At 40.2% G+C, this 20962-nt stretch overlaps 6 protein-coding genes across 7 annotated transcripts in view; 1 reads left to right on the forward strand and 5 right to left on the reverse strand.

Moving 5' to 3' along the window:
- The window catches only part of LOC6608495 (potassium channel subfamily T member 2), a 100237-nt gene extending 82689 nt beyond the window's left edge, over nt 1-17548 (reverse strand). For both annotated transcript variants that reach the window (XM_032716701.1, XM_032716695.1), the window contains exons 1-2: nt 17034-17548; nt 12807-13469 (exon numbers count right to left, since the gene is read on the reverse strand). In XM_032716701.1, the coding sequence (XP_032572592.1) occupies nt 12807-12886 (80 nt within the window). In that variant the 5' untranslated portion in view covers nt 12887-13469; nt 17034-17548. The remainder of the gene's footprint in view (nt 1-12806; nt 13470-17033) is intronic.
- Nucleotides 7583-8139, reverse strand: LOC6608505. Its single transcript, XM_002033203.2, has one exon. It carries the CDS (start codon nt 8069-8071, stop codon nt 7601-7603), a length of 471 nt encoding a protein of 156 aa, XP_002033239.1. The 5' UTR covers nt 8072-8139; the 3' UTR covers nt 7583-7600.
- LOC116800638 lies at nt 9774-10526 on the reverse strand. The gene is given in 2 exon segments (XM_032716705.1): nt 9774-10265; nt 10268-10526. Coding segments are annotated over 2 exon segments (597 nt in total). The 5' UTR covers nt 10373-10526.
- LOC6608506 lies at nt 10614-11361 on the reverse strand. The gene has a single exon (XM_032716707.1). The coding sequence runs from the start codon at nt 11049-11051 to the stop codon at nt 10614-10616; it is 438 nt and encodes a 145-aa protein (XP_032572598.1). The 5' UTR covers nt 11052-11361.
- LOC6608507 lies at nt 11393-12795 on the reverse strand. The gene is made up of 2 exons (XM_002033205.2): nt 11900-12795; nt 11393-11845 (listed from the first exon to the last, which is right to left on the reverse strand). The coding sequence occupies exons 1-2, from the start codon at nt 11969-11971 to the stop codon at nt 11393-11395; spliced, it is 525 nt and encodes a 174-aa protein (XP_002033241.2). The 5' UTR covers nt 11972-12795.
- A 2139-nt stretch (nt 17549-19687) lies between the features above and the next one.
- Nucleotides 19688-20658, forward strand: LOC6608509 (peroxiredoxin-6). The gene is made up of 4 exons (XM_002033207.2): nt 19688-19870; nt 19933-20307; nt 20371-20446; nt 20510-20658. Exons 1-4 carry the CDS (start codon nt 19788-19790, stop codon nt 20636-20638), a joined length of 663 nt encoding a protein of 220 aa, XP_002033243.1. The 5' UTR covers nt 19688-19787; the 3' UTR covers nt 20639-20658.
- The last annotated feature ends 304 nt before the right edge of the window (nt 20659-20962 follow it).

A 20962-nucleotide genomic window follows, 5' to 3' on the forward strand; every position in this document is an offset into this window, starting at 1 on the left:
TTTTTCATTATTGTCAGGCTGCCAATGAATCGCAGGACTTGAAAATCGTGGAAATGCGGAAAACGCAGCTGCTGCCGACTCGTCTGGCTCATCAAAAGATTGAAAGGCACGGTTTCGGCGAAGGGAATATTCGAATGCCTAAACTAAATTGCATATTTATGCGAGTCCTGCGAGAGGAACTGCCTGCCACTGAAATACTGATACTGAGATACTACAGCGAAATAAAGGAAAGGAGGTGCGCTCGCACTGCTGGGCATAAATTATGTAACATTTCACGTTTTTCCCGTTTTTATTATACGCGTACTTTTTTATTTTTGCTTCGATTTTGTGACGGGTCGTGGCAGTTTTTCCGCGAATCGCGACAATTGCCAAAAACGTCAACCCAAATTTCTGTTGTTTGCCCCAGTGACTGTCAATATTTGTTTTTGTTCATGTGTGTCCTCCGACTTTTGGGACTTTCGGCGAAGGCGTATTTTTGGTTACAAATTTTGATTGACACATAGAATTTAGTTTGAATTCTGTCCAGGCCCCAAACGTGGCGCATTTCCTGTCGGATCAATTAACTGAAGCTTCCCGCAAATCCTGCTCCCCCCTCGGCGAATCCAAGCCAGTTGCAGAAACCGAAGCCAAAATAAAAAGGAATCGAAAAGTAAAGAAATGGAAAGGAGACCCCGGCCAGCTTGCTCAATTATGCAAGAACGAAACGTGCCTGGAACTTGGTTAAAAGATACACCGAGCTACAGCAAAAGTCCCATTTGGTGGACAACATTAAAGGTGTTGGTGCTGAAATCATTCATGATTCAGATCAGTTATCATCAATAGGATTCAATAGGAATCAAAGTAGAATTTTAAAGCTTTCGAGCACTTTTAATTATGTTGAAAGTGGGTAAAAGAGCATAGCGTGTACTCACTGTACTAATGCTGAGACCTGCCTTGTTGAATTTTGAATAAGACTCCAAGCAGGACGCCCAAGAACCTTGGCGTTGGCTGGGGAAAGTAGCAGGCCCGCTTGAGGGCTAATTGAACGCCATTTGGTTGGACAGTAATTGATGTATGAGTCAGCCATGGATATGCCCGGTCAGGCATTGGGGCATGCTCTCCCGGGGACGTGGTGTTTCCAAATGTCAACCTGGAGGGCGGAATGCTCCGCCTTGGACTGCTTCCGTTCCGAAATGTTTTGCGTTTCGCAAAATACGACTGACAATGCATTTCGGTGTCTTGTTGTTGAAACCCAAAGCGCTGGTCCATTAGGAAATTGCGCCATAGATGGAGAGCGGAAAGAAATCAGATGACGGGGCAGTCAAGAGGTCACCGAAGGAGCAATGGACCAAAGGATATCCTACCTGCCAGCAGTGAGCCAAAAGTGCAGGACCTACATCAGAGGGTTCTCCAGTTTAAATACCATGTTTTTTTTTCTTCCTGTGTACACCGACCACGCCCACAGTCAACGCCTACCTCAAGAGGGACCAAAGTGTAAACAAACCCGTTGTTCCACAGTGCACTTTCTCACAAAGGGACAGCGACAACAACAGCGAACACATCAAGGAAAATGAAGGAAAACTCTACTCTATTTACTTTTCTGCTTTTTTCTCAGCTCTTACCTCCTGTTCGATACTGTAGAACACTTTTGCTGGCTGACCAACTGTTTGCTTTCACTTTCCACGGCTATTTTGGTAGCACTTTTATAGCCTCGCCATTGGAGGTATTCATGTGTGTGAAGTCTAAGCAAAAAGGCTTAGACAAATTAACTAATATTGAGTAGCAGAAAAACAAAAATAGATCCTCAAAAAAATATAAATAAAAACTATATATATATCACAAAATATGTATATAAAAACTAAGAAGTCTTGGTTAATATTTTCGTAGTTTTTAGAAATTTTTAGCCCCACTCATTACCAAGCAATTGGGCTAAATGCATTCTCTTTACTTTTCGCCTTACTTTCGAAACCGAAGACCTTCATTTAATTTTAATTGCTCAAGTGGTAGGAACTCGAAGACAATTGAAACTCTTTGAGGTTTCAACCACCCAGCGATGCCTTCAATTGCTGCAAATGAGCTGCGAACATTCGTTTTATTTTCCCAAGCAATTAGAGTCCGATTTCTATAATGGTGATTCGCCACACAATCACAGCGAACGATACTCAAGTGCGAAAAGACATGATTTTTACTCAGTAAATTTAATTACATAGATAGAAATTGAATAGACAAATTGTATATACTAACAAGGTGATTATAAGTATTATATTTCCATCCGTTAATTATAAACAGTTTTTTCAAAGGAATCATATTACCAGCCGGCTTTTGCTCTAATGAGCCTGTCTAAGACGAAAGCAGTTTTCCCGCCTTAAGCTGCCACATAAAAACGACTTACGACATTTCAAGTTCTTCAGCATTTTGTCATCAGATACTAACAAAAAAATGTTGGGGTTTCTAACTAATTATGGTTTCTAAGGTCCCGAAAATCAGATTTTGGATATATATGTACATACATGCTATAATATCAGAGAAGTGAGCAGTTTGCGGTATTAAAAATGTATTTAAATATATCCAAGTATAATAACACGCATATATGCGCATATAAATAAAAGAACAATAAAAATAAAAAAGTCCATGTACATTTTATTTAAAGCCAACCAAATGCATCAATAGTACTAAACTAAAAATGCCACAATCAAATTTTTTTAAAGCCTATTTCACTCACTTTAGAAACAAAACATTCAACTCTTTGGTTATTTTATGGTTCGTCAATAACGCAGTCGACGAATCCATCAAATCGAAGAAATTAATAACGCATCAGGTGCGTTGAATATATATATATTTTTCCATTTCGCTGGCGCCCCATTGTTTTGCTCAGCCTGTCAGGCCAATTGCCGCAAAATGGCAGAGCTAGCCAGAAATCCCTTTAAAATTTGCATAAATTGAAAGCCACCGTAAGCGGTTTTAATGCCGTCAGGATTGTTTTGCCTGCTGGCCCGCATCCTGATTCAATCCGACAATCAGTCGTAGCATTCCGTCAGTCAGTCGGTCGGTCCGCAGTATCCTTCACTTCCACTTGGCTTGGCCCGATTCTGTCCTGTTTCGTTTCGATTCCATCCAGAAAGGATATCCGCTTGTGTGGGCTGCGCCTCATGGTCTCCTGGTCTATCTGCTCTGCCCACCTTTGCATACCTGGTTCCCTTTGCTTTCGGCCCACGTAATTGCTAAATTTAAAAACGTCTCAGTCGCAGTCATGCATGGCCCAATCGCTAATTAAATTTAAGCATTAACAGAGTTCCTGTCTTCCTGTATTCCTCTCTCGCACCCAAACACACACACACGTTTACAGTATACAGGACAATGAATTATTATGGCAGGAAATTGAAAAAATTCTTTATTGTTCATTGTATATAGAAATTCGAGAAGGCGGGAGTTCGCCCAAGCGAACGCTATTAAATGCATCATTGACCAACAGGCGAGCTAAAAAGTGTACTTCGTCAGGTAGAAGAAAGAAAAACTGGACGAAAACGTGGACAAATCCCAAAAAGTCAAGCGTTGCTCATGTTTTGCGCCACATTTGTTGGTACAAATAAAAAAAAGCTGTCAACACAAAAAACACACATACCGCCCACACACAGACACAAAGTCAAGGACCAAACAAAACACCTTTTACCCACACCCACACATCTCACAGGAAGCAGCGAGGAAACTTTATTTATAATAGAATTTTCAGGCATGACCATACTCTCAATGACGTCAGGACCATGTAGATTTTGGCAGTACTTTTAAAATAACAAGTGTCCATTTAGGAGCAGTCTTATTTAGGTATTGTAGTATTTATGGTCGTGAAGTAAATTTTAAAATAATACATTTATTTGCAATATGCTTAAATCTACGTTAGATTTGATCTTAAACGATTTCAAAATAAGTATTATTTTTAGCAGTTTCAACATAATTTTTGTTCTGCTTGCACTGCTTAACAACTTTTTAGAAATATTTGTTAGGGTATATATGTATTCGTTCTGTTTAAATGAACTCTTTAAGCCCGATAACCGTTCACTGGCTTCTGATACTTTGCTTCTCACTGGTAGCCGCAAATTGCCTTTTTCGCACGTTGATTGATTTTGGAACTTTTTCTTTGAGCAGAACTCCCTGAACCGCCCCCTTAAAGCCCCCAAAACTAGAGGCTTCTTTGCTTTCAGCACAAAAGTGGTAATAAAATGGCTGCAATTCGGATGCCATCGCAATTGTTCGACTCGGTTTCGCCTTGGCTGACCTCCATCGATCCTATAGTTGCTGAACACATAATTATTTATTTACGAGTGTTCATTCATTGATGAACACAAACGCTGTTTATATTGCTCTTTTGCCCTTCGGACCGATGCCAAATGTGAGGGTTCAGGCCCATTCACCTCGCCAGAAGTGCGGCCTTCTTCCGCTTTTTGTTGCCAGGTGTGTAAAAATAGTCAGTGACGTTGCCAAAGCTGGGAAACGGAAACGGAAACATTCAGGATAACCACTCTGCATGCCTCTGCCGCAAATTTGTATTTGTAAAACTAATTCTATGACCGTGAATTGTAGTGAAAATAGAACATTAAATGGGGAGTATGAGAAGCCTTTTATATGTGTTATAACTTCTTCAAATTTTATATATGTTATTAAAGTGCAACCATCTTAACATTGCACATTCGTTAGCCATAAAAACATAATACGATAGTAATAGTAATTAGTTATTACTTTATTACTTTAATATTCTTCGCTGGATAATTGGAATCATTTTCAGACTTTGGCTCTCAGCAGAAATCAACTAGCGTAACTTTATATTTACCCAGTAGATTAAATCACTGAAGCCGCCAGTCTTAATAGCGGAACACTAGGGATACTAAATTTAGAACTGTATGCATAATGCACATCAATTTACAAGCATTAATGCGACAGGAGAGCCTCCAAGGACCCTGCGGCATGTACTCCATGTAGTGCCAGACATATCCATTATTGAGAGCGCAATGGCAACAGCCTGTGGGTGCGTTGTACACAATGCTATTATAATTATAGTCGTGTGGATTAAGCCAGTCAGCTCCGCCTCCCTAGTCACTCAGCTCAGCTCCTCGAGGATTAACCTGGGACGGAACTGGGGTATGTGAGGAACCAGCACCTGTCCAACTTGTCATAAAGGGGGAGCCGACCAAATGTGGGCAATTAACGTTCATTGGTATTGAGTCCACTTATTACCCTGCATTGGAATCAAATTTAAGTAAAGCATAAAACAGTTGTGAGCAATAAATATCACCAGCGCTAGGTGGCGCTTTGCTGCTTTAATATCTGTCGGTTCTGCTTTAATTTAGACTTTTCCTCTGTTATTTTCTTTCGAATAACCCGCTAACATTCAGCTTGCATTTACTAAGGGTGAAATAATGGGTATCTGATATTCGCGGCTCTCGACTAGAAGAAGAAACTTACACAACTATTTGAAGTTTTTTTTATTTACTGCCGTTCGGATAATGACTTATTTAGGACGTCAAATTAAAATGTATAATATGCGGATTATTGATTTAATATTATTATAGAACATGTATACAAACCAGCTAGGCAAACGATTTTATTTAATAAGCGCAAGTCTGTATGAATGTATGAACTTTGATAAGTACGGGGTAGAAAACTAATAACTTCCAGGCAGCACTGCAGTTGAATGTTAGTGGAAAATGGAAAAACGAGCAGAAAGGGAAGCGATTTACATAAGTTATTATGGTAAACCACACAAGTGTGTCGGCTCACGTGAGGGATGTGTCCGAAAGATGTACGAATGTAAATGGAAAATGTCAGAAGTTGTATTTCACAAGCAGGCCCCTTCAAAATTTCCATATTCCCAGCTAAGCAGCATAATCAGCACTAATGGATACGCCGAGGTATTTCCACGAAGGCCAAAGCTGCACTTTCGCTGCGGACAAACCAAGTGAAGTCAGGGCCACCTATCAGGTGCTCGCGGGAAAATTGTGTTAAACGTGCGAAAGCGAGTAATGCGCCATTACTTAGCCTGGAAAAGCATTTCCCTGATTTTCTCTCATTTTCCTGTTCAAACTTCTTGAGGGCATTACCCGCTGTTGCTTTCGTGGTTTTCGCTGGGCATTTTGCCACTTATGTATAATGAGCAAGTCTTTGGGCCAAAAACCCTTTTCCAGAGAAGGTAAACAAAGGCCCAGTCGGCTTAATTGAACATTTTACTCATGTTACGCAGTGAAAAATTGTGTGCACATTTTCCAAATCATTTCAAGTGCGCACAACCCAGAATGTTGGTCGGGAATTTGTTTGCTAATGAAGCCAAAGTGGATTGTATACGGTAACTTTAAGTGACGCGAACTCTGACCTTTATTAGCAGGTCGGAAATGTTATATTTGTCCCGGAATGCGGACAATTTCATCTGTTAACGAGGACCAACAAATTGCCAACTTGCTCGGCTCGAACGTGCGGCCATTAAAATCACGAATTCCACAGCCATTTGGAGGGGCAATTAAATATTTGGGGCTTGGACACCGCCTTAAAGGACGGATTAGGCCATAAAAGTGTTGTATTTAAGGAGCCATAAATCATGATCTTGCGATGCCGTCGTCAACGCTCACAAAACAAAAGCGTAATTTCCGCGTACATATTAAATATTTCACATAAAAGTAAAAGGGTTTTGCCGAAAAGGTTTACACTGTGTCACAAAGCCTTTAAGTCAAAACGAAAAGTCGTTTGTAGAATAAAGGAGATGAAATGCTCTAACCAAAGACTCGGACATACTATATTCGATTTATCAGTTTATTATTAAATAAACAATATTACAATTAATCTTGTACAATTACTTCTTGAATATTCCAAACTTTCTAGAAATTCCAATGAATATCTATTGTAATAAGCATTTGCGTTATATATCCATTTCAAAAGTCCCGGTTAAGTTATCAAATGTTAATAAATTGCACATATGCCAGCCCTTCTGTGGGTTTTGTGGCACAGAGCCCAAGGCTCGTGGGGCACAGGATCGCGTCGTTTGGGTGGCATAGGTAATAACCTTGAAGCATTGGGGAACCATTCAACAAGCGCCGGAGCTTACAAAGCCGTTTATAACCGATTTCAGGTAGGGAATCCTCGCCAGGCGGGACGTTCAGGCATCCGTGACACAGTGAACAGCCACGTCACGAGTTCTGGGCCCTGGGCCATGGGCCATGTGCTATGGGCCGGGCCAAGTGGTTGGGTCTACGTGGCATTATAAAGGCAACAGCCACGGCCACTTGCGCACGTCGCAGTCAGCTGAGCAGGGAAGAGCCGTGCGAAATTGGCAATGGCTGGGGCGGCCGGGCTTATAAAAAATTAAAATGTTTACGCTACATTAAATGCAAAGAAGGCATTGCCGGCGAATTATGATTTTGCGAGTGCCAAAACGCACACGGCCGTTCCACACATAACGGCACCGCTGGGAGTGAGTGGCAACAACGCTGCGTATGAGCAACGAGTGCGCACTACGCTGCGTATGAGCAACTTGCGTCCTAGTGTGCGGAACTTATGAAGTACTGACGGCTAACTACACGGCATATGAGCAACTCAAGCAATTTGCACAGCACATCACCACCCGAATTTGCAAATGTTTTTATTTGATACGCACAATTTTATACTTCCACAACATTTCCATAACGAATGGCGCTCGACTTTCCGCCATTCTCACACGCATCGACAGCTGGAAGCGTCCAGGTGGATGGATGCTGGGAATCATTGACACTGTACCCTCATTTTTCAGGTAGTAAACCTTCGGCTTGATGGGGCACTTAAAGTAACTGCTATTGACCACGAGGTGGTTGTAGACCTCGCCAAACAATTTGAAGAGCAGCGGATTGTTCAGAAAGTCACAGCCCTTTATGTTCTCCATCTTATAGAAAATCCTCTGGGTTTTAACTACTTTCACTGTTATATCGATGGTGAAAGCAGGTGCCAGTTTGACCACTCGAAAGGTATAAAGCAGTTTCGTGTTTGGAACTTTGTGGAAATACTCAACGTAATCGTGGTCACACTTCGTCTCCAGAGACTCAAGGATGAACTCGATGTTGCCTTTTTGGAAGACCATTGGCTAATGTAATTTAAAACATTTAATTTGAGTATAAAATATGATTTTTAAGTGGTCATACCTCATTTATTGCTAATACTGAGTGTATGAAAAGCAACCGGAAGAAAAGAATAAAACATACAGTGAAAGCCATCATATACCAACTGACCAACTGCTTTTATTTTCTGACCACAGTTCGACTGATGAACACTTAATTGCCAACAAAACCAATTACTGATTAAAGATAAACTTGATAAACCGATTAATATAAAATTGCCAGCCATATTTGTATATTACCAAGGTAAAGATACTTGCTCGGCATACTTTTTAAAATTCTAAAAGCTAACATGACAACTTAAAATAGGGTTGCCATCCTTGGGTGGTGTATATATATATAGTGAGTGCTATTATGGAATATGGAATATAAAAATGAAAACTTTTGGTCACTTTAATTAACACCTTTGGGTGCTTTTCATTTTCCCAAGGGTTTTATAGAACACTATCTTTTCATTATTATAACCAAAGCAACAGAAGACTCACGATGGGACCATACAAAAGTACTCAACATTATCTTGATCACAATACCTTCTACCGACTTCAAATGAAAGTCCGTGTTGGCCTTTTCAAGGAAAATAAAGTATATCAATATAAATTATTTGGTATTCGGGAAATACCTCGTTTTTTTGCAGCCAGAACGGCAAGAGAGAACAGCCACTGAACGCCATGGAACTGCAACTGAATAAATGTTTATATTTTTTCCACCACAATTGGAGTGATGGTATTAATTGGCCGCAATGCAATCGTTCAGCTGGAAAATTACTTAATAAATTTTACTTAATACCAATTACGCATGGGGCGATTTAAGAGAGAGTTAACGAGAGCGTTTCATTCGTTAAAGTTAAATAAAAATGAAGTTTTTGCGCAATTCTACCAATGCATATTTTAAGTCGTCGGAATGGCAAAACTTCACACCAAAATTTCAATACCCCTTAACTGATTGTCAATCAGAAGTTTCTTGAACTACAGGCAATTTAGCCGACACATTAGTAACTTTCTCCATAATCACCACAAACTACACAAACTTATAAAGTGCTCCAAACAGCTAAAAAGGCAAATTTTTTTACTTGATGCTTTCCACTTTATACTTTCACAACAGCTCCATAACGAAGGGGCATTTTTGTAATTTTTAACCGCATCGTTAGTTGGAAGCGTCCAGGTGGATGGATGTTGAAAATCATGGACACCAAACTCTCATTTTTTAGAAAGTAAGCATTCGGCTTAATGAGGCACTCGAAGTAACTGCCATTGACCACCAGCTGCTTGTAAATTTGGACAAATACTTTGAAAGGTAGAGGGTTGTTCAGCAAGTGCCGACCCCTAATGTTCTCCATCATGAAAATATTCTTTGTGTTTTTATCACCTTAACTGGAATATGACTGCTGAAAACAGATGCCAAATTCATCAGCCTATTTAGTCAGAAAGAAAAAAAAATGTTTTAAATAAAAGAGGTTGCAATTTATTTCTAGAAACTTTAGGACGCAAAACATGTTTCCTTTTTTGGAAAAATTTTTACAAGATACTAGCTGTTTTCAACTGTATATACTATAACTTATAAAGGTCAAAATACAGAGAGACATAAAATGAGATATGAGCTTAATTCCCAATTGCTTCTAAATAAATGAACAACTTTTATTGTTTTAAAGAGACAAAGCTGACAATATATTTATTTGATGCGCACAATTGTATAGTTGAGTAGCATTTCCATAACAAATGGCTTGCGACTTTCCTTCATTTTTACACGCATTGATAGTTGAAACCGGCCAAATGGATGGACGCCTGGTATCATGGATATAATGCCATCCGTTTTCAGATAGTAAACCTTCGGCTTGATAGGACACTTGAAGTAACTGCCGTTGACCATCAAAGTTTTGTATGACTCGCCAAACATTTTAAATATCACAGGATTGTTAAGAAACTCGCAACCCTTGAAGTTTTCTATCTTGTACATAATTCGATGTGTCTTGAGCACTTTAATTGTTATACTGATGGTAAAAGCTGGGGCCAACTTAACGACACGAAAAGTATATAGAATCTGAGAGTCGGGCACTCGATGGAAATATTCGACGAAATCATGATCACATCTGGTATCCAGCAACTCTAGACTGTATTCTGCATTGCCCCTTTGAACGGAAATTGGCTGCGGATGTGTTATATATATTTTACAAAATTTAAACAAATAACTGAGATTACCTCATGTTCTTCTACGAAAAACAGTAAGCCAAATAGGCAAAGATACAAAATATGACCACTATTGACAGACATGGAACCTCAACTGGCTAAACGATTTAATGTCTGGGATTCAACTGATGAGCTATTAATCGACTTCAAAACCAATCATTCAGGAGAAAGATAACTTAATAACAAAAGCGGAAAAAACAGTTTAATCTCTTATAATCTTTTAATGCACTTTAAGCACTTATTGGTAATACTATGCTAAAACAAAGTAGCATTCAATTGAAATGTGATTCGAAAACTGCAGTCTTTATTTGAATGAAATCCCGATTTATTTAATTCGGGCTACACTGTATACCCACAGCATTTCCATCACAAAGGGGTGCCTACTTTCATGCATCCTGACGCGCATGGTGATTTGGTATCTTCCAGGCGGCTGGAACACCGGCAACATGGCCACGGAACCCTCGTTCCTTATGTAATATACCCCCGGCTTGATGGGGCAACTGAAGAAACTACCATTCACGACCAGCCGTTTGTATACAGTTCCGAAAACGCGATTCATCAGGGGATTCATCAAAAACTGGCAGCCATCAAAGTTATCTATCTTATACATAACTCTCTTTGTCTTCACGACCCTCACAGCGAAATCGATGGTAAAGGCTTTGGCCGGTTTTACTACACGAAAGGTGTAAATATCCACCGTGTCGGGAGCCTTACGAAAATACTCCACAAAATTGTGATCACAACTGGTCACCAGGGATTCCATGATAAACTTGGAGCCTCCTCTTTTGAAAACAGGCGGTTGCTGTGGTACATGCGAAGAAAATCAGTGTGCTTTTGGCTACTTCACAACGATACTACCTCATGATCCGCACCTAAAACCACTGCACCGATCCACAGAATGGTCCACAGACATCCAACGAAACTGAACTTCATTTTAGAACTAAACAAACAAACCATTATCAACAATTTGCCAAGTGTGCGGAATATAAATGAGCTAATAATTGTGACATCTGCACGTTTAATTAGGGGGAAACATGAACATTCGAAACTCATCGGGTGTTAGTTTTTCAAAATGTTTGTGACATATATTTGGTAAAATAAAATTCATATACGCCTAACACGATATCGCCAGTTGAGCTCTGTGAGCATATTGCCCTCCTTTTCAGCCTTTAGTTTGACATATAATCGAAACATTCCCGGTGGATGAAACATGGGCACCTCGACTTCTCTGACACTATTGCTCAGGTAGTAGACACCTGGCTGGACGGGGCATCTAAATACCGTGGAATTGCCCACAAATCCTTCATAGATCACCGAGTATACCTTGGACATCATGCGATTATTTAAGAAGTTACAGATGGCCAAGTTTTTGATATTGTAAATGGTTCTGTTTGATCCCGCGTTCTCAATTCGATTGTCCAAAAAGATGTTTTTAAACCACTTGGTTGAGTTTATCATCATCATGGAAGATTCACCTGGAACCAAGCCAAAGTATTCCACATTTGATCTATTGTATTTCAATTCCAAGCCCAAGCACACCGCTTTCATTTTCTGCTCCTGAATTAAATAATATTATAAAAGACTTTAATTAGCCAATAATAAGCAACTTACTTTCGCCATCGTTCCCATTGTAATCACGCAAAGACTCACAAAAACTGTGATAGATATGCTGTGGTCAATCATTGGATTATAACTAAATTAACTGAGCATTCACTGAAAGCTGAATGTCGACCCAAATAAAATATATTAAAAACCCATAACGATTATCGCAGTCATTTCGTTATAGCGCTGAATGTGTAGAATAGCGATATGGTTTTCAGTTTTTATGATTGGAGCACACAATAGCTAAATCAAATTATTTGCGACCCCTTCTCTGCTGTGAATCCACTTTGGGTTTTTGTAATTTCGTGGCACTGAATTGGCACTCAAACAGAATGGCAAGAGCTGCAGATATTGATTGGTTTCGGGGTTCTCCTTTTTAGACAGGTTTTCATGCGAAATGTTCGTTTTTTAAAAACAATTGCATTGGGGGCGAATGGGAACAGGTTACCAAATCGCTACGCTGCGTGTGTTTGCTTTATATATTCAATCAAACGAATTTTTCCTGCAGTTTTTAGAAGCGGATTAAGGTATCTCATACTGAATACCACTTTTTGGCACTTCGTATTTAAGAAGTTGATTAAATTACAATTGTTTTAGTTTCACAGTTAAGAACACACCACACAACCCTTTCGATATCTAGGTCACTTTATCTTGGACTTCGACTGACGTAACGAGCTTTAAACATTCGCTTGAATAATTGAGAAGACAGGACATTGGCCTTATAATCCGCCTTAATTAAAAATCGATTAATCGATCGCTAGTAGCAGTAGTGGTAGAAAATCATTTTGCCAATTGCAGTTGGCGAGTGTAATTAAGAATCTATTTTCGGAAGTAGCAAGCAAATGGTGATACACTAACTGCTGCACCGCCAACGGGGCGTATGCGCAATGCCAATATAATGTACATTTCCACTCACCTTTCGCCGTCGTCGTTGAATGAGAAATCGCCCAGTAATAGATCTCGAAAACGATATCGTGGTTGTATAAGGCGCGACATGTTGCTATTGTTGATGTTGCTGCTGTTGCTGTTGCTGTTGATGTTGCTGCTGTTGCTGTTGCTGTGTATGGTGGTGCTGTTGTTTGTGGTCGTTATGGTGGGCACTCTCAGCTCGGTGATGGTCTTGGCCGCTGCCTCGCCAGTTCCCTCACTTATTTGAATATCACTAAAGTCCGTCACATTAATTAAGCACTCATCGGCAGGTGCGTAAGCCCGCCGCCCCAGCTGCTGCTGCTGCTGCTGCTCCTTATCCTTATCCTTGCCCTGATCCAGGAGATGCCTCCGTCCTGCGACGAACTCATCGTCACGCGGCGCACTTGTGCCCGTCAGCAGATAGCCGCCAGTGGCCCGATTGGGCCGCGGCGAGCGTAGGCGCGTCCACAGATTGGCGAGTGTCCTTCTGGTCGAACAATGCCCCTGCCTTCAGCCCGTCCACCTCCTCTGCAGGCTGGTCGAGTGCCCTCCGCGGAGTCCGGCTCTGACGGTTCTTTAATTAAACCAATGGCGTCCGAGAATTTATTAGCATTACAACGGCCTCGCGACAGGTGCGTGCAGGTGTATCGATCCCGATTCGGACATGGCTCTGGAAATATGCACAAAAAAAACGGAAGTAAAGGAAATCAATAAGGAAAGTACGCAGCATTTATTTTACTCTACTTGAATATTGCATGTGTATTGGCTAGTTTCGAGTCATGCTACAACATTTTGCTGTTTAATACACGTTTTTTGCAGGTTCTATACATTACACTTAAAAATTCAAAGACTAGCTGGAAAATTGTATAAAATTTTACTTAAAAAATCAACCATTTCCACCAGACATTTGAGATTTGACCGCATCGATCTGACATTTTCGAAATCTTTTCGGCTTGGCCCATTAATTCAGTCTGTCAGCAATCCAATTCACGTCAAAGGGCAACAAATTCAATTCAAACAACACGCGCAAACAGCGCCAAGGACCAACAAACAAACAAACAAACAAGCAAGCAAACAAACAAACGGATAACCAAACAGACAGTTAGACATATGAGTGAGAAAGGTACGAAGCTGGCCCATAGGCACAGAATATATATATCTATATATATAGATGTATATGCTTCAGAAATGCGGGCAGGCGAATCAAATCGTCAGGCTCAGACAGTCAAAACACACACAGGACACAGATTGCCGGCACATGAAGGCACTCGGAGGCACTGGCTCCACTTGTTGTTGTCTGTTTCTGAAAAATGTACGCAATTATTGCCGCCAGGACGAAAATGAAGTAGCAGTAGTGGGGGCAGAGGGAGGGCAGATGGGCAGGTGGGCAGGTGTCCTTTGCCTTCTCCGAATGCGCTAAATAAATTTCCCGCCCGTTTGTTTCGCACATTAATTAGATTTGCTCCGGCACGGATCTATGTCGGTGTGTCGCTCCTCACAAATTTGGCATATTTATGCGACTGGCAAATATTTCACTTAAAGTGTTTTTTAATTAGTTACAGCAAATTAGCGCTGGCGAAATTAACAAATTTGTATACAGCATCTGTCGCTGGCAGTGGGAAATTCCCCAACAGTTCAGCTGCTTGTCGGCAAATTAGTTTTTCAATTATAAATCTAGTGCTCTGTTGGAATTAAAGTTTCAGTGAAAATTAATGCGCATTCAAGCATCTTCAAGGATTATTTGCTAAGCATGTTTTATTTAGGGAGCTTAACAAAATAATTTAGGTGTGCAAGTAGAGCTGCAAAGTTACTGATATTAAATTTCCATTCTCGTTTTCAATTTAGAAACGAAATATATACAAATGCTTGGTATTTGTGAACGTTGAACGCCTTGATATATTTATTTATTGAATTTCTGCTAAAGATAAAGATGCTTTAATTCAAACAAACACACTCTATCTGGTTGGTTAGTGTGCCAATTTGTTTAGCGATAAATGGACCTGCTTCCTGCGCCGTGCGGAACCCATTAATTATTAAATTTCTAATCATAATTTATGAAATGCAACCACATCGAGCGGTCCTTTCATTCTTATATGTATGTGCCAGCCAGCCAAGAAGATATGCCATAATGTCTTAATTATCTTTTCGGTCGCACACAAAACGATTTGCTAGCCCACGCATAGATGGATATTTTTCGGTTTTTTGTGATTTATAGACTGCTCTTAGGCCCGAAAGTGAGAGGATCTTCCGAGCGGACAGATAACAAATTATTGTTTTCCATGCACAGGATGGAGGGACGATTTCCATTATTTCCCCGAAAAAGAAAAGCTACACTTTGCGTGCTGAAAAGGGCTTGGGTGAAAAGGGGGGGTGTGGGGTCTAGCCCTATTTCCTATTGGTCTCTGTGGGTGTATTCATCAACAATAATTGCCCAGACCTGTGCTCCTAAGCCTTTCGCTCTTGCGTGTCCCGTTCAGTTGGCCCTAACCTTTTTCCTTCCTACACTCGGAGAAAAATTTAGTTAAAAAGGTATCCTTAAAATATAATTTAAAAAAAAAAACTTCAAAGCTTCACTGTATAGATGAGCACTTGGTTAAGAAGGTACCATTATTTTAGGTATCTCATACTTGAACAAAATATGGTATCACTAAACTACACTGTTAACCAACATTGTGAATAAGAACTTGTACAAAATATGGTATCACTAAACTACACTGTTAACCAACATTGAGAATAAAAACTTTTTCTAATACACATATCACATATATATGTAAATACATATTAAAATATCTATATAAATAAGTTATGTATTCCTTTGCGACAATAAACTTATTTTGCAGGTGCATTTTCCGCGCTTTCATTATCAACACTGTAGGCGAGGGGATTTTCTTGGCGTCTTTGTTTTTCCAGGTCTTTATTATTCTTTAGCCTATACAATGTCCCGCAAGAAGTCGTCGCCAGTTGTCTTTGTTGTTGTCTTGCCTGTTGTTGTAGCGCTTTCCTTTGCTGTTGTTGCTGTTGCACAAGTATTAACCAAAGGACCCCGGAGCTGCTAAACAAGACGCATCCGCGGAAAGTCCCCCACCCACCCCCTCTGTACATCCACTCGTTATTATTATTTTCGTTGGTTTATTTTTTTGTGACACTTGGAATATTTTATAACAAAAACTTGACCCGCTTTTCCAGGAGCGAAGGAAATCCGCATTTCCTGTCCCTTACAACGACACACACCTGCTCATCATCAACTGCTGGACTTATTGTTTTATTTTCTGGTTGTGTTTTATCATTGTACCTCCCCCAACCCCCCTTGCTACAACTACATACATACATATACATACATACACACACTCCAACTTTTCCTGTCGCTTTCCCACGTTCCTTTAATCCCCATTTTTATTTTTTAACTTCTTTTCTCAGCTGCGCAGCGGCGCTTAATTAAAATTAACATTTCATGAAGTGCAAAAAAATACAAAGAAAAGCATTCGCGGGGGGCTACAAATGATGCTTACCAAACAAAAAAAGGTGAAAATGAAATAAAAAGTTTGCTTAATCGTTTCATTAATATTTAAGGCTTATGGCGGTCTGATCTGTCTAACGGTTTTGGGTCCCGCTGACTTTCAATTTAAATGCGATTTTACTCTTGTTTGTGCCACCTTTTGAACCTTTAAATAATCTAGAGTAAGCTGTTAATTGTATTTAAATGGTTTATTCAATGGGCATTTTCATAAAAAACACTTTAAATGGTGTGTCTGTTTTATTGCGGAACTGTAGTTAAAGGTATTTTAGTATTTCCTTGTTTTAAGAACTTTGTGGTTTTCCAGCCATCTTTATGTTTTATTGTTATATTTTTAGCAATATTTAAACAATTATTTTTAACAGTGTTATTGCCCAAAGCAAACAAGTTTTAAAGTCGTATATAGTACGTATTAAGCTAATTTAATTCAAATGGCCAGCTTTATGTTTAATTGCCTGCCCAACAAAAAGCATTACCCACTTAACAATCCTTTAATTACTTTCAACATGAATTACAAGAGCAACTTTAAATATTAATTGTCGCTACGAAAGAGAACATTAGGCTAAGTAAACAAGAGCTTGTACATATGAATAATAACATTTGTACCCACACCTCACGTGCGCATAAATTGTTGCTGGTTTTTTTGCTTTTTTGTTATTTTGGCGACATTCGTAATTGAATGCATTATTCAATGGCCGTCGAGGGAGTATGTTTTCGTACCTTTTTTTATAGCACTTTAACACTTTGATGGCCAACGGGTGCCAGCGGGCTTAAAGCAGTTGGGCCGGGCGATGTAAATGTCTTGGCATATTTTATGAGGACAGTTGGCTGGCAACTTTTCGCCGAATTTCGGAAAACAACTTTATCGTTGCATTTACCATTAGAGCGCTGGTCAAGGGAAAACTTTTACGGCGCGGCGATCAGATCACTTGGGAAAACGCTCCGTTCGACTGGGTGGATAGTGTTGAAGATGATTTGTTTGTGGGTTCACATGTTTGGATTAGTTGGCAAACACACACAGGCGCACCGCATGGGCAAACACAAGTGGAAAAGTTTACGCGGACACAAACTTTTCGCCGCCTGCCAAAAGGTGTGTGCACTTTGTCAGAATATGCGAGTTTACTACGAACGGGGCGGTCCCTAGGCCCAAAGTACGGCGATACGATAAGACAAATATGGCAAAACACAGTTTCGAGGACCGTTTACCGTTATGTTTGGAGCGCTCAGCAACCGCACGCGCGCATCGCTAAATTTGAACTGAGCCGGAGCGCCAAAAAGCAAAGCAAAGCGAAAGCAAAGAAGGAAAGAAGAAAGGCAGAAAGGAAAACATGCGGCGTGGGCGAAGGTGCTTATCAAAATCAGCTGTTCGGAAGCTGACTTCAAGCGTTAGCTTTCAGGCGCAAAAGCTCTTCCAACAGTCAGCGATGCGGAAATAGGATAGCTTCCGGAACACTAATATGAGTCTCAACCAAAATATTGGTTTATATACGTTCGTAAACCATTTTGTCAATGCATCACAGTTGTAAAAAAAAAATAGTCTGGTGGGTCATACTTTCAGGCGAAAACAAATATTTATATACATTCTTTTGGCGGTGGGTTTCTTTCTGATTGCTCTTTTAAAACGTAACATATTTATAAGGATAGTTTTTATCAACGATATGCGTGGCCAAATTTAACTTCTGTATTCAAACATTTTTAAAGGTAAAGTATTTCCTACGACGAGATAAGAATACAAAAGTAAATAACAAAGTAAGCGCTAAAAATTTAGCCAGATTCGATTACTTTCTATATCAAACTTTCCGTACTAATAAATAATAAAAGTAACATCGCCACTAAAGGTGTATAATAAATTACCTTTATTTACCTAAAACGTCTCTGAGGGATAGAAGGCGGGAATCGATAAGGATTCGAAGCGACGAAGCAAGTTTGATTTTTTTTCAATTAAGCAGCTAGGAATAAGGAATTCAGAAGAATTCCGGGGAATTTCTTAGGGAATTTAAATGTAAGGTTAATTACCAAGATATTCATGAAGAAAATGCATATATGTATGTGCCTGAAAACCGAGGAATTCCCGGGGAAATGCTTGCGTCTCTAAGTAAAAAGTTAAGTTAAGTTTTAATTAAGAGAAGTCGTCAGAAACAACAATTTTTTTGTTTGTTATTATTAGCGTTGTTTTTTCAAGTGAGCTTAAATTAGCTGGGTTACGAAATATCGAATTTTTCGATATTAGTTATTTTAAACTAATTTTATTAATTGTTATTTCTATGTGGGTTATTATATTTTTAAGGTTGGACAAACGATAAAAACAAATTATATTTTCTGTAGATGCACGCACATTCCCAAAATTAGACTATGCTCCCTTTCCGATTAAAAATACCAACACGAAACTGATAAATAGTGGAAAATTGCTACAAAACGTTTATTATAGATTGTATTTCTTAGATAGTCTAATTCTTAGATTAGACTTTATAACTAGCACCCTCTTACGACCGCACTAGTAATGAAATAAGGTCGAGCTTTTGGAAGTGAAGCCGATTGCGTTAACGGTAACCCTATAAATAAATTGAACACTTGCTGCATTTTGAATATTCATTATGAATAGATCTTTTATTTTAACCATCAGATTCCCACATGATATATACGTGTGAGTTGCTGAGAGAAAACCTATGTTTGTGTGCTAATTTTTGATAGACCCACGCACACAATCTCATGATTTCACTCGCTCTTCACTTTCGATTGGAGGCTCGTTTTGTATACGTGAACGGGAGAGCCGTGCGATCTATGGAAGTGTGCGATTTTTGCAGGCACTCACAAATACCACCACATTGCTCGCCGCTCTCTCGCTCTCACTATCCGACTATCGGTGTGCCTGTATGTTTGCTGATGTTGGTGCTATGCCTCCATTTACCAATACCATTTAACATTTAAATGCGCTCTGGCTCTCTGTTTATGTTTGAAGCCGGCAAAACTGACAGCTGAACCGGATCAGCTGTTTTGATACCAGATCCTAAAGGAATTGGATCTGGGCTGATTGGGTTATTTGATCAAGTTTAAAGCAAAATAATTATGCAAGACTGTACTTAATTTTACGATGCTTCTAGAATGTTTTCCTCACAAAGTATACATTTGGGTGAGGCCCCATTCTGGTTTTTAGAGGCCCCTGTCGAGAGTCGCACAAATATGGCGAGGCCTCTTCATTCCCCTCACAATGTCCCTCAATCTTCACTAAGTTGATTGTTAGTCTACACGCAGCACCAGGTACTATACATACGTATGTACATATATGATATGATAAGTCAGCGCCCGTTCTCTGTCTCTATCGCTCCCTCGAATCGCATTGATTCAGTCGGGTATAAAAGGCAGCGCGCTCTCCCAGTCAGTATTCAGTGAGCAACAAGTGTGCGAGCTAATAACAGCTACCAGCTGAGCAACTAACAAGTTTTTTCCAAGTGAAACTAATAATCAAACAGCAAGATGCGTTTGGGACAGACCGTACCTAACTTCGAGGCCGACACAACCAAGGGGCCCATTAAATTCCACGAGTGGCAGGGCAACTCGTAAGTGCCATCAAACCCTTTTTCTCTGATCGAATCTCACCAATTCTCCCTCGGATCGCCAGCTGGGTGGTGCTCTTCTCTCACCCCGCCGACTTCACGCCCGTCTGCACCACTGAGCTGGGCAGGATTGCGGTGCACCAGCCGGAGTTCGCCAAGCGGAACACCAAGTGCCTGGCGCATTCCGTTGACGCATTGCACTCGCACGTGGACTGGGTGAACGACATCAAGAGCTATTGCCTGGACATTCCCGGGGACTTCCCCTACCCGATCATCGCCGACCCCACTCGCGACCTGGCCGTCAGCCTGGGCATGCTCGACGAGGAGCAGAAGAAGGATCCCGAGGTGGGCAAGACCATCCGCGCCCTGTTCATCATCAGTCCGGACCATAAGGTGCGCCTCTCCATGTTCTACCCCATGTCCACTGGTCGCAACGTTGAGTAAGTACCTCTTTCGGGCTACAACTATTGTTAATCTCAACTGACGATGCTGTAATCTTACAGTGAGATCCTGAGGACCATTGACTCCCTGCAGCTGACTGATCGCCTCAAGGTGGTGGCCACTCCCGCCAACTGGACCGTAAGTTTTTCTACCCACTGAAGGCAAACTGTTCCGAACTAACTAATTCTGTTTCATAAACAGCCTGGCACTAAGGTCATGATTCTGCCCAATGTCACCGATGCGGAGGCTCATAAACTCTTCCCCAAGGGATTTGACAAGGTTTCCATGCCCTCCGGAGTAAACTACGTCCGCACCACGGATAACTACTGAGAAAACCACTCTCCATTTGTGATCAATTCAAATTACATATGTACCATAATCCCTCACACATACTAAAAGTGCAGTTCATTTATTTAAATAAAAATTATTTTAACGACATATCCAAACGATTTTTAATTTATTTTATATAACAAATTTTTGGACTTCAATGTAATCCAATTTAATGTGCCTTTGAATTAGGGGAATTGCAGCAATAGTGATGTTCTTTTAGATTGCAAATTTTTAAAAAGAAAAAAACTTACATGTGGATGGGTGTAGTGATTTCAATCGTAAGTTTCATAGGAAGTAAATGACACAGTCTATCGGTATATTTCC

The sequence above is a fragment of the Drosophila sechellia genome, chromosome 2R, assembly GCF_004382195.2.
Source record: "Drosophila sechellia strain sech25 chromosome 2R, ASM438219v1, whole genome shotgun sequence".
NCBI lineage: Eukaryota > Metazoa > Arthropoda > Insecta > Diptera > Drosophilidae > Drosophila > Drosophila sechellia.

Coding starts and splice junctions, on each gene's coding strand:
- LOC6608505 (XM_002033203.2), bottom strand. CDS start 8,071: ATGGTCTTCCAAAAAGGCAACATCGAGTTCATCCTTGAGTCTCTGGAG.
- LOC6608506 (XM_032716707.1), bottom strand. CDS start 11,051: ATGGAATCCCTGGTGACCAGTTGTGATCACAATTTTGTGGAGTATTTT.
- LOC6608507 (XM_002033205.2), bottom strand. CDS start 11,971: ATGATTGACCACAGCATATCTATCACAGTTTTTGTGAGTCTTTGCGTG. Junction 11,846..11,899: donor CAATGGGAACGATGGCGAAA/GTAAGTTGCTTA, acceptor TATTTAATTCAG/GAGCAGAAAATGAAAGCGGT.
- LOC6608509 (XM_002033207.2), top strand. CDS start 19,788: ATGCGTTTGGGACAGACCGTACCTAACTTCGAGGCCGACACAACCAAG. Junction 19,871..19,932: donor CACGAGTGGCAGGGCAACTC/GTAAGTGCCATC, acceptor TCGGATCGCCAG/CTGGGTGGTGCTCTTCTCTC. Junction 20,308..20,370: donor TCCACTGGTCGCAACGTTGA/GTAAGTACCTCT, acceptor GTAATCTTACAG/TGAGATCCTGAGGACCATTG.